Source organism: Arabidopsis lyrata (assembly GCF_000004255.2).
Source record: "Arabidopsis lyrata subsp. lyrata unplaced genomic scaffold ARALYscaffold_4, whole genome shotgun sequence".
In the NCBI taxonomy this organism is placed as follows: Eukaryota; Viridiplantae; Streptophyta; class Magnoliopsida; order Brassicales; family Brassicaceae; genus Arabidopsis; species Arabidopsis lyrata.
In genome coordinates, this window is record NW_003302552.1 from 13,672,635 (window position 1) to 13,687,579 (window position 14,945).

The 14,945-nt window shown below is 35.1% G+C and overlaps 3 protein-coding genes and 1 pseudogene across 4 annotated transcripts; 1 reads left to right on the forward strand and 3 right to left on the reverse strand.

Annotated features, from left to right (window-relative positions):
• Nucleotides 1-1,220: 1,220 nt before the first annotated feature.
• On the reverse strand, nucleotides 1,221-2,189 carry LOC110229411. The gene is given in 4 exon segments (XM_021029515.1): nucleotides 1,221-1,820; nucleotides 1,823-1,843; nucleotides 1,846-1,884; nucleotides 1,887-2,189. Coding segments are annotated over 4 exon segments (159 nt in total). The 5' UTR covers nucleotides 1,951-2,189; the 3' UTR covers nucleotides 1,221-1,785.
• A 1,110-nt stretch (nucleotides 2,190-3,299) lies between these two features.
• Nucleotides 3,300-5,051, forward strand: LOC9317130. Its single transcript, XM_021029514.1, has one exon. The coding sequence runs from the start codon at nucleotides 3,750-3,752 to the stop codon at nucleotides 4,869-4,871; it is 1,122 nt and encodes a 373-aa protein (XP_020885173.1). The 5' UTR covers nucleotides 3,300-3,749; the 3' UTR covers nucleotides 4,872-5,051.
• Nucleotides 5,052-7,076: 2,025 nt separating this feature from the next.
• LOC9317131 lies at nucleotides 7,077-8,650 on the reverse strand (annotated as a pseudogene).
• Nucleotides 8,651-10,472: 1,822 nt separating this feature from the next.
• On the reverse strand, nucleotides 10,473-13,712 carry LOC9317132. Of its 2 annotated transcripts, XM_021028216.1 has the most exons (4): nucleotides 13,589-13,712; nucleotides 11,829-13,336; nucleotides 10,644-10,928; nucleotides 10,473-10,612 (listed from the first exon to the last, which is right to left on the reverse strand). In XM_021028216.1, the coding sequence occupies exons 2-3, from the start codon at nucleotides 13,235-13,237 to the stop codon at nucleotides 10,679-10,681; spliced, it is 1,659 nt and encodes a 552-aa protein (XP_020883875.1). In that variant the 5' UTR covers nucleotides 13,238-13,336; nucleotides 13,589-13,712; the 3' UTR covers nucleotides 10,473-10,612; nucleotides 10,644-10,678. The 2 variants fall into 2 exon arrangements, with proteins under 2 accessions (XP_020883875.1, XP_020883874.1); XM_021028215.1 differs by having other exon boundaries at nucleotides 10,473-10,928.
• Between the last annotated feature and the right edge of the window lie 1,233 nt (nucleotides 13,713-14,945).

Consider the following 14,945-nt stretch of genomic DNA (forward strand, 5'->3'; position numbering starts at 1 on the left):
TCGGTAATAGAATATTTAAGGATATGACCAATGATCTACTTTATGTGGAATAAAGGCAGGATCCAAAGGTGGAACTCAATCTCCCCCACTGATTGCGTTAATAAAGATGCGAAAGAATATTTAATCCAACAGTAGAGAGGAAATTGGCCGAAATAAGTAATAACACTAACGGGCTTAATTTAGAAAAAAATATATATAATGAATTAGTAGTAAACAACTAATTAACATCAATTCTCATGAAATACAAAAATTAAGTGTAAAATATGAAACGGATGGGATATTAGTGATGAAGAATTATAGACAAATGGTAAAATATCTATCAAATTGGTAACAAGTTTATTCTTAGTGGACAATCTTTGATTTTTTTTCCAATTATTTTCAGTCCAATTTTTGTGTAATTTAAATGAAACTAGATTTTATCCCGCGGTACACCGCGGGTCGATTTTTTATAACTAAAAAATTATTTAGCAAAATTTTAAGTTGTATTTGTTTTGTTAATATTGTTTATTTTGTTTAGTGTTTCTGATTTTATAATTAAATTTTGATTTTTAATTCTAAGATTTCATCCAAAGTATATTGTTTAATATTAATATCGATCTAAACCCGTTACACCATATAACCCCGTTCCGTAAAATTAAACATCATTTGTTATTTTTTTTTGAATAATATTTTTATCCACTATGGGTCGCAGGTTCATGCGGATAAGCCCGTAGAGAGTTGCGGGTTTGCGTGTCGACCCGCCAAAAGAGAAGCTATCTTTTGAAACCATTTGTTGTATTTAGAGGTTTTGAGAAAATATCCCTAAAAAATAATTTTCATTATATGAAAAAAAAAGTGGAAGAAATTGTAGTATTAAGTATCAACATTCCTGATTTTTACATCATTCGTTACTATTAATTTTTTTTTTTTGCAGATAAAAATCAGAAGTTAACTAAGTCGAGATTTTTAAAAAGATTGTGTAGAGATTTTTGGTAAATTGTTGAAAACTTATTTGATTTCAAAATCTTTACTTAAGGAAAGATTTTGTAGAGACTTTTGCTAAATATATGAGAAATGAATTTCATTTAAAAATCTTTACTTAAATAAAACAAATCTAAATAATTAATGTTAATGGCATGGCATTGTAAATACTTCTCAACTTCAGGATTTATTTGCTAATTGTGATCCAAAAATGTATATATAGATGTATAAAAGAACAATTGAAGCATATGTTGATCGAATAAAGAATCTAAACTTGCAACAAACTCACAATTAGTAAAAGAATAATTTTCGTATCTTATTATTTATCAATGGAGGTCCAAGAATAGGAGTGAGAATGATGTAAGATTGTGGTGCGGCAGATTTACTCATCGAAGGTGTCCCTTCTTGTTCTTGTCTACCATAAGAATTTCCTAGCTTAGGCTTTTATGACTGCCACTTTTATTTATTTTATTCTTCTTTTTTAAGCCATCATTATTAGGGACTCTCATTATTATCGTGTATGTTAAACTATTTCTTTTTTGCATGCGTTATCCATTTACCAACATCTAACATTTTCTCGTGAAGGTCTTCCAAAGTCTAAACCAGACGTAAAATTTCTGTACCAGTAGTTCAATATTCCTCTTAAAAAAAACAGTTTTTGATTTTCATCAATTAATATAACGACGTAACGAGATCACTAAACTATACGGATCATGCATGTTGTTGATCTATGATCTATCGTCACGTAATCTTATATATATTGTAGGTGTAATTATATATGCCCTAATGATAGTGTCCTGTTACTTATTAGGGCCGTACCAGTCACTAAACAAGAAGGCAAGATTCATTTCTCAAGAGCTAAAACGCAAACTTAGGCCGTAAGACACAACAATGCCCACTTCATGTGGATGGATACAGGAAGAGTTTCCAAAAGTACATACTTCTCTCCCGTGGCCCACTTCTTCAATTATCATTCACCATTTCAATCATTCATCACTAACTTTCCTTTCTCTATTATTTTATTTCTACATTTATTAGCTAAACGACATCTAAGTTATAACCAAATAACCCTTTCTTGATTTGGTTATATAAGAGAAAAAACATAATACGCGTTTTTTAGTTTGAACAATGTGATTTTCTCTACCGACAATATGATGAATATAATTTATCCAACCAAGTGGTAGTAATTAATCTTATGACCTTCTATCGTTATCCTATATATTAGTTGAGCCTACGAATTGATTTTTAATAGGCACATCTTTTTTTAATCAATCCAAATTTTACATGGCATATATAATCTCATAGTGTCAAATTTGACGAGTTTCCATCAAATGTATAGTGATATTCATTGTATTTTCTTTCTTTATAAAGTGTATTTTTAAGAAGAAAAAAAGGTGCCGCAAAGGCACGATTGATTGTGATGACATTTATATTAAGCTAAACGAATCAAACCATTTGAGATAACTTAACACCTCCAACTGCGCCCCTTGATTATTTCGTTTTTCTTTTCCTGAAAGCGAAACCTTAACTTATATTTTTGTCATGTTCTGTCTAAATCACAAAAGCCTAATTAACCTGAATGAAACATTTTTATAAATAAGATATTATTTTGCTATTAGTTATGGTCATATGCATGGATGTGTGCATGGATCTAAGCAAACACATATGCACTGATGAGGCGCAGAGATTAGAAATGAGACATGTGCACGTGTTCCTCTGTCTACGTCCACATCCTAAGCAACAAAAATTTGTGATAAATCAATTATTTATATTAACAAGTTATGTGTTGCCTTGGATTCCTCACAATTTCGAGTTTGGCTTCTGTATTAATGTATAATAACACATTGTATACAATAATATATAACATCGTACAAATAATTGAGAATAGATTCTACAGAAAGAAGAAGAGAAAATGATTCTATTATAGAGAGTTAAATCAATGAGATATCAGTGTGATGAATACCAGTAAACACCCAACATGGGTAGCTAAGCTCCTCTGGTGGTAGAGTTTGGTATTAGCGAAAGTGGTTGTGTCTTGCGACTTTGTTGAAGTTGGGGGAATGATTTATGCCTGTTAAAAGATACCATCACTCGTTAGCAAGGGTCTAAAACCTAGAATTTCCAACTTAACAAAAAAAGTAATATATACAACTAAACTATGCTAAGAGGAGGGAGCTAATGGTTTAGTGACGAACTAAAGTTCCGTCAAAAAAAATTATGTGACCTAAGATCCTCTAGTTCAACACCTTATAGAAGGAACTAATTAACCCGCTCTGATCCCCAATCTAAATAAATGAGTTCCGGCCCCAAAGTTTTGTAGATCTCAAAAAGATAAATAAAGATCATTCGAATTCGTTTTTCCTTCAAAAACAAAATTCGATAAACCTTTGGATAACAAATAAAACTTTCATCCAAAATGGGAGAGAAATCGATAGAATCCTACTAAGATCATCAAGATCAGTGAAGGAAAAAAGACAATGTACACTCACTCATATGCACACACACGAACCAATGCATCGGTAAGATTCGCATAAACATACAAAATAGGAGTAAAACAGTAAACAAACAAAAATAAAATTAAAGTGAGGAGACAAATATTCTAACAAAATAAAAAGACATAAAATAGCGTCACACCTACTCTTTCTTCTTCTACCTTTAGTATCTCCCTCCTGTCTTCATACTCCTTTACACTCCTCTCCTTCATCATTTCTTCTTCTTTACACCTCTCCAATGGTAGAATCTCCCATTCACTAACTTTCTCTCTGCATACCAATTCAAAAGTCTCATCAATGGCGGCTCGAAAACTCGGGTCGTTGTTACGTCAATACTTTTTCTCTCTATGCTTCCTCTTCCTCGGTTGCTTCTTCTTCCCTAAAACCGCAGACCATAAACAAAAGAGGAAGAAGAAGAAACTTAGAACAGTTTCTTCATCTTCTTCTGGTTCAGCTTTATCATCTTCTTGGACGTACTTAAAACGAGTTTTCTTATCCACGACAAGGATATCTAAATCCCGTAACCAAACACATCCTAACGCAACTTTAACATCCGCAAGATCATCTCAAAACTCACTCGTCACTCTCGTCCAACCCGATACATCAAACCAACCCGACCCGGAAACCCATATTCAACAACAAACCGAATTCGAGATCTCGTGTAGCGAGATTTTCCATTGTAACTCGTGTGGCGAGATTTTCCCCAGAATCAATCTCCTCGAAAACCATATCGCGATCAAACACGCCGTGTCGGAGCTAATCGCCGGAGAATCAAGCACGAACATCGTTAAGATCATATTCAAATCTGGTTGGCCGGAGCAAGGTAATCACAAATCTCCGGTGATCAATCGAATCTTAAAAATCCACAACAGTCAAAAGATTCTCACCAGATTCGAAGAGTATCGTGAGTTCGTCAAAGCTAAAGCCGCTCGTAGCAACGGCGGTGGAAGACGGTGGGACGATGAACGTTGCGTCGCCGACGGGAACGAGCTTTTACGATTTTACTGCTCGACGTTTATGTGTGATCTAGGGCAAAACGGTAAATCAAATCTCTGTGGTCATCAATATTGTAGCATATGTGGGATCATCGGATCTGGATTCTCGCCGAAGCTCGACGGAATCGCGACGTTTGCGACGGGATGGAGAGGACACGTGGCGGTACCGGAGGAGGTTGAAGAGGAGTTTGGGTTTATGAATGTGAAACGGGCCATGTTGGTTTGTCGGGTCGTAGCGGGTCGGGTCGGGTGTGATTTGATGGATGGTGATGACGTGGAAAAGAGTGATGGTGGAGGGTATGATTCTCTGGTTGGGCAGAGTGGGAACAAGAGTGGGGCTCTTTTGAGGTTCGACGATGATGAGCTTTTGGTGTTTAATCCAAGGGCTGTGCTTCCTTGTTTTGTTATTGTGTATACTGTGTAACCGGTTTTGTGATCCTGTGTGTTTTTTGTTTATATTTTGTTACAATTGTGAAGTGTGAAACGCTTAGGTTTGTTTGGAAATGTGGTAAAATCTTTGTGGTGAGTTTCCATATGATCTAGGTACATTTTGAGAGGTTATGTGACTAAAGATTGAAAGATAGTTCAACAGTTTATGTTTGTAGTCGATATCGTGGGATGCGATATATGTTTGATTGAAAAGCAATTAGTCTAAAAGTTTCTGTTATAGTCGATTTCGTAGAATCCAATATATGTTGATTGAAAAACATTTAGGCCTTGAATGGTTATCGTTTTTCAAATGGTTATCGTTTTTTTAACCATTCAAGATTTTGAGAAAAGTGGTTTCCCAAAAAAATAGGGAATCTAGATTCTAGGAGTTTTTACTAATTTTTTAACAAAATCCAAAATCTCATTTCAATGGGGTTTTTGAGAATTCCTCTACGAGATCTTTTTTTTTTTAATTTCCATTTGTTTTTCTTTTTATTTTCACATAATCTAAAAACCAAAAACAAAATCTAAAAACTAAAATCTAAAATCTAAAAACCCTCTAAAATCTCAGAAACATTCATGGCCTTAGTTTTTGTTATAGTCGCTTTTGTTGAATCCAATTTATGTTGATTAACAAACATTAGCACAAGACCAAATCATAGAGGATTAACCCACTAAATGATCCTTTTCATTTTCCTTTGTTGAATAATTGATGAAAGGAAGAAAATGGTACAGAACTCTATAAATATATAAAGTTTTAACTAAAGTAAACACTTTTTTTTTGGGCCGGGGGGTCAACTAAAGTAAACACTTTTTTTTTTGACGTCTAGATTTATTATTTATTTAATCGATCTATCGGATTCACAACAAATTTAACTAGTGATTTTTTTTCTTTATCTTGGGGGTTTGTGTTAATTGACCCTCACTTTCTCCATGCTCTTGACGGACACCTTCAATGATCCACGACCTAACGACACTTCTCTCTCTGCGTAGAATCCTGGCGAACGGCTATAATTGTACTTCGTTGGAGATCTCTTGCACACTTGCCTCATTTAATCTGCAAATTTATTAATAAATCGCAATATCTGGGACTCGAACCCCAGACCTCTTGGTGTAGAAGCATTAATTAACCCTTGGTCAACCAATGGGCCAAGGGGGCTTCCACAAAAAGTAAACACTTTAGGATGGTGTTTAGTGCTTTAACCAGGAAATTAATCGATCTATCGGATTCACAACAAATTTAACTAGTGATTTTTTTTCTTTATCTTGGGGGTTTGTGTTAATTGACCCTCACTGTTGGGTCATAACCCTGTTTTATAGACAAACTTCGTGAACACTCTTAGTAGACATGCAAATTCTCGCTTTATAGGCGAAAATTATTTTTTTGATTTCCTTGTTGATATTTCGATTAGAGAAGTAATGTAACTTTTATTGGTTCCCCTATTTTGATATAGAAACTCAAATTACAAAGCTATTATAGAGCGTATTAACTCGTGAGAGTACAATACATAAGAATTCGTGTCATGCATGCGTAATGCGTTTATAGGCCCAAACTGCATTGAACATGATTAAAAGCATAACAATGATTCTGATGTTTTTAAAATTATAAAGGAATTATTGGCTTATTGTAGTGCCATTTCGTAAATCTTCACCCCTTAGAGGCATGAGACGAAACGGTGGCAATTTTGTTTGTTGAATAAGCAAACAAAAGGACATATGGCTCGTGAGCAAGATATAAATCCTTGTAATAGTGCAGTACAACCCCATTCCAGTGAGACCTCTATGACTCAATCTATAAATTGAAAAAGTAATATGCAAAAGCCACCAACACATGTCATTCAATATGAACACTTCTAGGTATCTTATCTCATATACAATATGTAATAAGAAATTTCTTTACAAGTCTAAGAATATGAATGACAAACCAATGAATCGAACAATTGCTCCACCAACTTAACCAGAGGAAAGTACAAAAAAGCCTTGAACGGTATTGAGTGAAAGAGTTGATTACCTGATTAGAATCTCAAAGAGTCAAAACTGCCAGTCGTCTATCACATATTCTCAAAAAAAATTTTTGATGATTTTTGTTTTTTAATTTATTTATAAGAGAACCAAATTAAAGCCCATGAATAAAGAGGAATGCAATAGAATCTCAAGAAATTTGGGCTTTCTAAATTAATTAAAAGCCTATGAATAACTCTTTTTTTTTTTTTTTTTTTTTTGTGCAAAATGATCTCTTCATTAACTTAGAACCTCAAAAGAGGGATGTTCATACAACTTAAAAGTGAAACAATACATGAAAGATAAAGATAGAGACTCAATGAGTTTTCCAAGGAGATGCGCAACTTCAAAAAGCTTGCAATGGTTGGAAGGTCTTTTGATGTCTTGAAGGATTCAAGCTTGAAGACGAGCTTCGAGAAATCCCCGATCAACAAGTGGTCATAAATAGCTCGCGCGAATAACGCATAAGAGCTTTTGTTAAATTGCTCCACGGAGGAGGCTAAGGTTCGAGACGGTTTCAAAATGCCGGTAAAGGTTTGCGGGAATGTTTTATCCATGGTGGAGTAGGTTTGCAAGATTCGCCAAAAGTAATCACAAGACCAAAACACAGATAATATTGTGAGACTAGAACGTAGTCCTTGTCCATTTAAGCCTAAGCAATAAGAATCTGATTTAAGAGAACTTGAGAAATTGTTAGATTGAACATACCGAGGCGGTTTCTCCAAAATGGTTCGAGAGTGTTGAGATGCATCGCCCAATAAACTTGAGGCTAGATAATTAAGCTTGAACTTGGACAGTTTACCATTCGATCTATGATCTCCTAACAGTGGAGAAGCGTGACCAGACTCACGCCATCTATGGATCAAGTGTGGAACTAATCCAAAAAGCTTCTAAGATGAAATTGCATCGGATAGCAACAAAACTTCTAATTCCAACAGGTTTCGTAATTGACAGTGGCAAATCCAGCCTAAAGATGTCACTACTACCCTAACATGGAGTCCTCTACCAATCGTAATCGAGTAGTAAATCTTTAGAACTGAACCTGATGAGATGATGAAGTGCACAGACCTGAGAATTGAATGAGGAGCCTTAAGACAGCTTTGGGAATCGTCGTGCGCCGTCGACGAACTCACCGGACAAAGCGCAACTGACGGTCCAAGAGATTCTCTTGCCATCAACGAAATCCGGTGAGTAGAAACTGTTTGAGACTGTGGTGATGGTCCAGATCTAGAGCTAAAAGGCTCTGATTTTTGCAAAGAGGCGCAGAAGGGTTGAAAAGAAACTTCTCCCGATTTGAACCTCTGCGATGAGAAAACCGAAGAAGCAAACTCGCCGAGAAGATCCACCGGAAAAGAAGGGAGGGGAAAGAGAGGCTGAAGCTGAAGCATGACGAAAACAGAGATTGGAGATCTCGACGAAACTTTGATAGAACTGAAAACCAAAGAAAGCAAGCTCAAAAGACAGAGGAGACGACGAAGAGAAGAAGCATAAGATCCAGAGACGTTGACCGGAGCCGACGCCGCCGGAAAACAGGTTCTCGGAGATTGTGCCAGAGAGCAAACGGCTAGGGCGAACTCACTTTCTTATGAATAACTCTAAGAAACATGAATCATCTAGTTTAGGTTTTTTCAAATAGATTCAATGTGGCAGCACATAATTGGTCTAAAATAAAGAAAAACTGGTTATGTAGATATTTCCATCCCTTTATTGGTGTTTCTTTATAGTTGAACATCTACCGGAAAATGCTCCCACAAACACACCCCATGTTGACATCCCTACTATAAGCTATTATCCCAAGTAGTTTAAACCACAATCATGTTATACTACTTACAAGTCACAACATCAATATACATAAGATAGTCATGAGTTTTAGACTACCAAAAATGCGAAAAAATAATAGACCTTTTTGCACATTTTTTTGAGTTTATTTTTTGAATTTACAAATAAATATGAATAATTATTTCAAACCCTTAATTTGTTTTTCTTTCATTTTCTTAATTTTTGTTTGTTTTATTTTTATTTTGTATAGTAAGTTTTTATTATTATTTTATTACAAAGCAGAAAAGGCATTTTAATGTCTTGATATTTTTTTAAGAAAAATAAAAACTCCACATATATGGTTTTCCAGCTTGTCACAATGGTCGGTCTCCGATGGATGGAATATATACAAAAGATAGAGAAGTGATTTAATCAATTCTTAATTCAAGCATGGACATGAAATTGATGAAGTCACTAATATGCGTGTTGGTTTAGTGATCTCATCAATTTCTTATTTCAAACATGGACACAGATGAATAAAATAATTTTGATTGTTTTTTGTGCAATTTTTATATATTTAAACTCGACTTCTTGATCATTTGATTGCTGCAAAATTTTCATTTGAAAAGTTTGTCAAACATCAACTGTGAATTAGATCCACAAAAACCAACCTATATATGTAGAAGATAGAGAAATAAATTCTTTTTTTTTTTTTTTTTTTTTTTTAAAAAAAAAACGAGATAGAGAAATAAATTCATTTACAAAATTTTGTAAATAACATCACAAGAGTTGAATCGAAAAGCAAGATCAATTTAGTAAAATATAAGTAAGAGGAAAAGGCTAAGAAACTCGTAATACTAATTAAATGTTGTTCACGTCTTAAGGAATATCATCAACTGTCAAACTGCATCATCAATATGGAAAATCTTAGTACATGCATATATTAATCTATTTCCTAATTGTATGTATTTGAAACTGAGGTTTAATAAGTTTAGAACGTTTGAGAAGATCGTTAGCAGAACAAAGGTTTGGAAAAGAAAAGATTTTCGTTCTAATAATTGCTGGTGACAAAGGATATGCAGATATTCTAACAGACTTAAGATCAAAAGATATGGTTATTGGGTTAATTTACTATATAGGCTCACAATCAGCAGCATTAATAAAACTACCTAAATTTGCTCTCCCATGGTCTGGGATAACTCCTATAGGTCGGTAATTGTACCAGAATGGTAAATTAGATTTGAAAAAGTTTGTTCTTCAACCTTATGCTCCCAGAAAACATTTAACTTATCCTTAAAAGGTACAGACTTTCATCCAAAGAAGAGCGATTATGTTGGTGGTGGGAATCAAGGTGGTGGAGTTGTACTCCGTCGTTCCGAAAGAATTCTAGTACCAAGTCTTAAGAGTTTTGAGAGTAACATACTTACCAAATGTATAGGAAGAAGAGGAAGAAAAGTCCCTCACCAATGGAGATAAAATTCATGAAAAAATTCTTGTAATAAAGTATATATGAATAATAATAATATTATATTGGTAATAATAATATTACACTAAAAAAATAATATTGCCATCTAAAAATTAGTTATATGGCAAATAAATACAATGGAACGAAAACATGCCGAAATTGTATTACAATTTTAGTGTTTTGACTAGTTAGTACTTAGTAGTACTCTATGTGCGAACCAATAAAAGAAAAGGAAACACATTTGGTTCCACGACATAAGGCTCAATTATGAGTCATAAGCCAAGGCGGTGGGATCAGCTCCGATCTCATGTGCTCTATCTCACTCAGTCACGTGCTCAACTACCACCAAACCAAACCAAGATATTTTCTTCCTGATCGCAACCATAAGGATTTAATTAACTCTTTTACCCACCGATCCTTGGTGACAAACATGCATTACATAATACATAATATGGTATGCAGTATGCACATATGAGTATATTCATTAGTTGTATTTTGTTGTATACAATATTTTATATAGTCCTTACCAAAAAAAAAAAAAATTTATATAGAGAAACTTTGATGTTGCACCATCTTATCTAGATGGTGTCTTCATGAGACTCGTCGTCAAGAGGGAAACACGTGTCCTCACCGCCAGTATTCCACAAGAAATTGGCGTAATTAGCAGCATAGTAAGAGTTGGTCGGATCAGCATCGATTGCTTCCAAGAAAGTCTCCTCAGCCGCCCAAAGATCGTCCCGCGCTCTCCATAAGAACGTCGCATATTTGCTAAGCGCCTCTGCGTCTTTCGGTTCCACTCCTACCGCTCTCTTGAAGTACTCTTCCGCTCTGTTTACACAATTATCACATGAAATCACGTGAGAACTTATTCAATAGAAATATGTAAAGACATGTGGAACGTATTAATGATGAAATGAATAACGCCAAAAGTGTTGCGTGTGAAAATTAAATTTCCATATTAGTCAAAGATGAATTGGTAACTGTTGTAGAATGTGATAGAATTGTCTTTTTTAGCCAATATTAGTCCTATTAACAAGAAGGATTGGTTAGGAATAAATATCTTGTCAATAAAATCAATAATGCTTGTTAAACCCGATTGCAAAAGAATGCTACATTCTAGAAATAGTAACTAACACAATAAAGCCAATGACAAAAACATGGGTTAATTAAATAGGGTGGGAGATAAAATCTAGAAGACAAATTGTGAGGCAGCGACTTTTGTTGTTGGGTTATAGTGGGGAGTCTTTAAAACACAACCGTAAACTCCACTATCACTAAACCTCCAAAGACACAAAGCTCATTAACGAAAACAATATATATATATATATACACTCAAAGCTCATTGGCTAGAACTAATCCCTAACACTGACTGAGAGGTGTATTATAATTTTCTTTATTTATTCCCTGTTAGATATTTATGTTATGTCGTTTTTCCTCAAAGAGGAAAAGAATTGGTATGGTTTATATTCTGCTGATGCGATTATTATGACAATTATGATTTTCCACAATCTGCCCCACTAGTGAATAGAAAAATCATCGAGGTCTGCGCCTACTTTTGACTCTATGCATCAACTTGCAGCCTCAGAAATTCACAACCCAAAGAATCTAAAAGAAAGATTCGACCTTAACTTTGAAACCAAATCTACTTAAGCTAAAGTGCTAAACTAAGATTAACAGAATTTAATTAGAAAACATGATTAAAGTGTGAGAGTAAAAATGTTTAGTTACCTGTCATGGTCATTAGAGACGAGGTAAAGGAACTGAGCATAGTTAGCAAGCAAGAGAGGATTATTAGGCTCTTGAGACAGTCCTGTTTGGTACATAAGCTCTGTTTTGAAGTAACCCGTGTCTTCCTCTGCTTCTACTCGAGCTTCCACATGAGACACAAACCGCTTCCTAGTCTCTTGATCCAACGAGCCATCAATATTTGAATACTGCATTCGTTCTGCTTCCTCCACCATTGAATTCCACAGTCTATGTTCATCTTGTCCCGATACTGACGGCTCTGACTCTGTAGTCGTTGACCCGAAAGTCGACGATGACAATTGAGAAACTCCTTCGGGTATTACTGTTCTAAACTGTTCTGATCCATCGAATCCATCACCATCTGTTCCACTTAACACCGGACGAATGTTTCCACCGCCGCCATTGTTGTTACCACCAACTGAAGTAGTACTCCCACTAGAAGACGATACAAAGAACGTTTTCACAATCGAAGAATCAAACTTCACGTTCGTTTCATCAGTTTCACTAGTCGTTAACTCTGTAATCGTCGGAGGAAGAGGAGCGGCTAAAGCGGAGTTGTTTCTACCAATCGAATAAACCGTGAAATTGGCTAAGAGTATCATAACATAAACCATCAACGTAGGAGTAGCAGAGAAAACTCGTTGAAACAACCAAACGAAAGATTGTTGCATCTCTTCTCTAACTCTTAGCAAAATCCCTTGCAAGTCTTCGTAAAACAGAATCTCTCTCATATGCAGAGTAAAGCTCTGAAGCTCTCGAATCATAAACACCATTGACGAAAAAGCTTTATTCATCGAGCAACACGCTGATTCACTGGCGTGTTTAACTCCTTCTTCCCATTGTCGTTTCTTCTTTATGATCCTAAGTGAAAGAGGAAGATCAACACTGTTTGCTTTCATTTCAATACTCGACAAATGAACCATCTCATGCCATGGTGGCTCAATTGAATTAGCTTTGTAATCGTGAATTATCATCGGCTCTGAATTGTTTCTGTCGTCGTCGTCTTGGTTTGGGACATTGAATCTGAGAGTTAGCTCTTGGATTTTTTTTGAAAACTCTTCGTTGGAGAATGGATCTAAGTTTGCGCTATAAACTCTTCGAATTGACTTAGTTTTGATCGGTCTAGATGATGATGATGATGATTCCCATAGCTCACAGGATTTGGAGCGGTGAAGCTTCGTCGACGGAGTTCCGAAAAGAGCTGAACGGTTCAGTCTCTGTGGCACGAAACGACATGATATAAACCGTCCGTCGTGTAGTGTGCTACGTCGTTTTGAAGGAGATGTTATGGCTCCGGAAGCTAGGGTTTGAGAAGGTGAAGAAGATTGATGAACGAGACGCTGATTCGTCCATTGAAGGAACGGAGATGAAGAAGCTACTTTCACCCCCATGCGAAATTTTCCTGATAGAGATCGAATCTGAATTTGAAGATTCAAAACACAGAGACTAGTTTCTTCAACAATGGCTTCTCCCTATAAGAACCACAATTCCTGCAAATAAAAAGAGAAATTGAATGAGTTTAAAACAATCAAAACTGGAGAGAAAGAGAGAGAGAGAGAGAGCTCTTGAATCTACTCATCATCACGACATTGAATCATTGAAGATGGCAAATCGAATCGTGAAAAGCTAATGTCACGAGAATCGATGAAAATTCGTCTAGAAAAGTCTGGAGAAATCTTCGATTCAACGAATTAGCGAGTCAAATGAGAAGAAATAGGTAAAGAGAGGAAGAAAAAAATTACCGGCGTTGAATCGTAAATTACGTCTGAAATTTTCTCGGAGGAAAAAGAAACTTTCTCGGGAAAATCCTGAGGAAAGGCGCTTCACTTTATTTTAGTAGAACGCGGAGAGAGAGAGAGTGAGAAGATGAGCTTTATATACAGATGCGAAGGAAGGGTTTGTTGTTGCGCACGAGTTTATTATCGAAAATATCGAAATTAATTAAATTAAATATCACCGGGTTAAAGCCGGTGAAACAGCGACGTAAAGAACCTGACAAACAAGTAAGCCGGTGACAAGAACCGACTCACATGATTAACCGGAGAGTCATTAGGATTTTTTTTTACATCTGACGGTTTAAGATAAGCCACGTGTCTCCCAGACTATTGGGTTTGTTTTTTGTCATTTTCTAACACTAGTACTAGTGTATTGTAAATTTCCCGTTTTAAAAGTTTTAGCCAATCAACGGTCTTGGAAAAGCCACGTAGATATTTTACTTGCTATAGAAAATTAATTTATAAAAAAAAAAACAGTTTAGCAGGAAGGTAGGCTGAAAGAGTGGGGCCCATAGTGTCCATGTAATCTGGCGTTAATTTTGAAGTGTGGTAATTGTTGCGATTTGCGTCTATGTTAATTTTGCTGTGTTGATATTTTTGGTTTTGCCTTCTTTGGTATAAAAATTTTACATTTTTGTTTTTTTTCTTTTAAATTTTTTGTTTTGTATAGAAAACGAAAATACGTCTGATTCAAAATCGATGGATTCCAAAAATCGTAGATCGTACATGAAATGTGAGATCAAAACTTTGTAATGATGCAATGAACGAAATAATTGCTTATAGAAAATTATGGTTTACCAGAGTAGTGATAGAAAACAATCTCCGTTTTAGGGAGATTTTGATTACACTGTTTCTCTATATATGGTTTTATAGTTGGGTGACTATATAGTGGAACCTACTTTTTTTTTCTTGATTTGAGTAATTTATAAGATACCGTTTTCCGTGCATGTGCAATGGTGATTGTAACCAATAACTACGTTGGTAAATTATCGCATGCATTTATCAAAAAAAAAATATCGCATGCATGTATTTTTGAGATATATTTCTACTTTCGTGAGATTTGGAGCTGCCCAATTTAACAACTAATATTTTAAATTAAAACCAATCAATACTTTCCTATGTGGTTGTGTTTCCTATGTGGTTATGTCACCACCAGGGTTCCAATTGGTACTTACTCAGTTTGCAAAATTAATAGAGTTCAAAAAATATATATATATATATATATCAAAAACGTATTTAATAGTTTCATAACCAAACACAATTTAAAACACCAAAAACGAAATAAACTGAAATTAATCAAAGAAAACCAAATTAACTGGAATTA

What these genes read in the sequence shown, in the direction of transcription:
- LOC9317130 (XM_021029514.1), top strand. Translation starts at nt 3,750, where the DNA reads ATGGCGGCTCGAAAACTCGGGTCGTTGTTACGTCAATACTTTTTCTCT.
- LOC9317132 (XM_021028216.1), bottom strand. Translation starts at nt 13,237, where the DNA reads ATGGGGGTGAAAGTAGCTTCTTCATCTCCGTTCCTTCAATGGACGAAT. An exon ending in GTCTCTAATGACCATGACAG is followed by an intron (nt 10,929 to 11,828) that starts GTAACTAAACAT and finishes TTGTGTAAACAG; the next exon opens with AGCGGAAGAGTACTTCAAGA.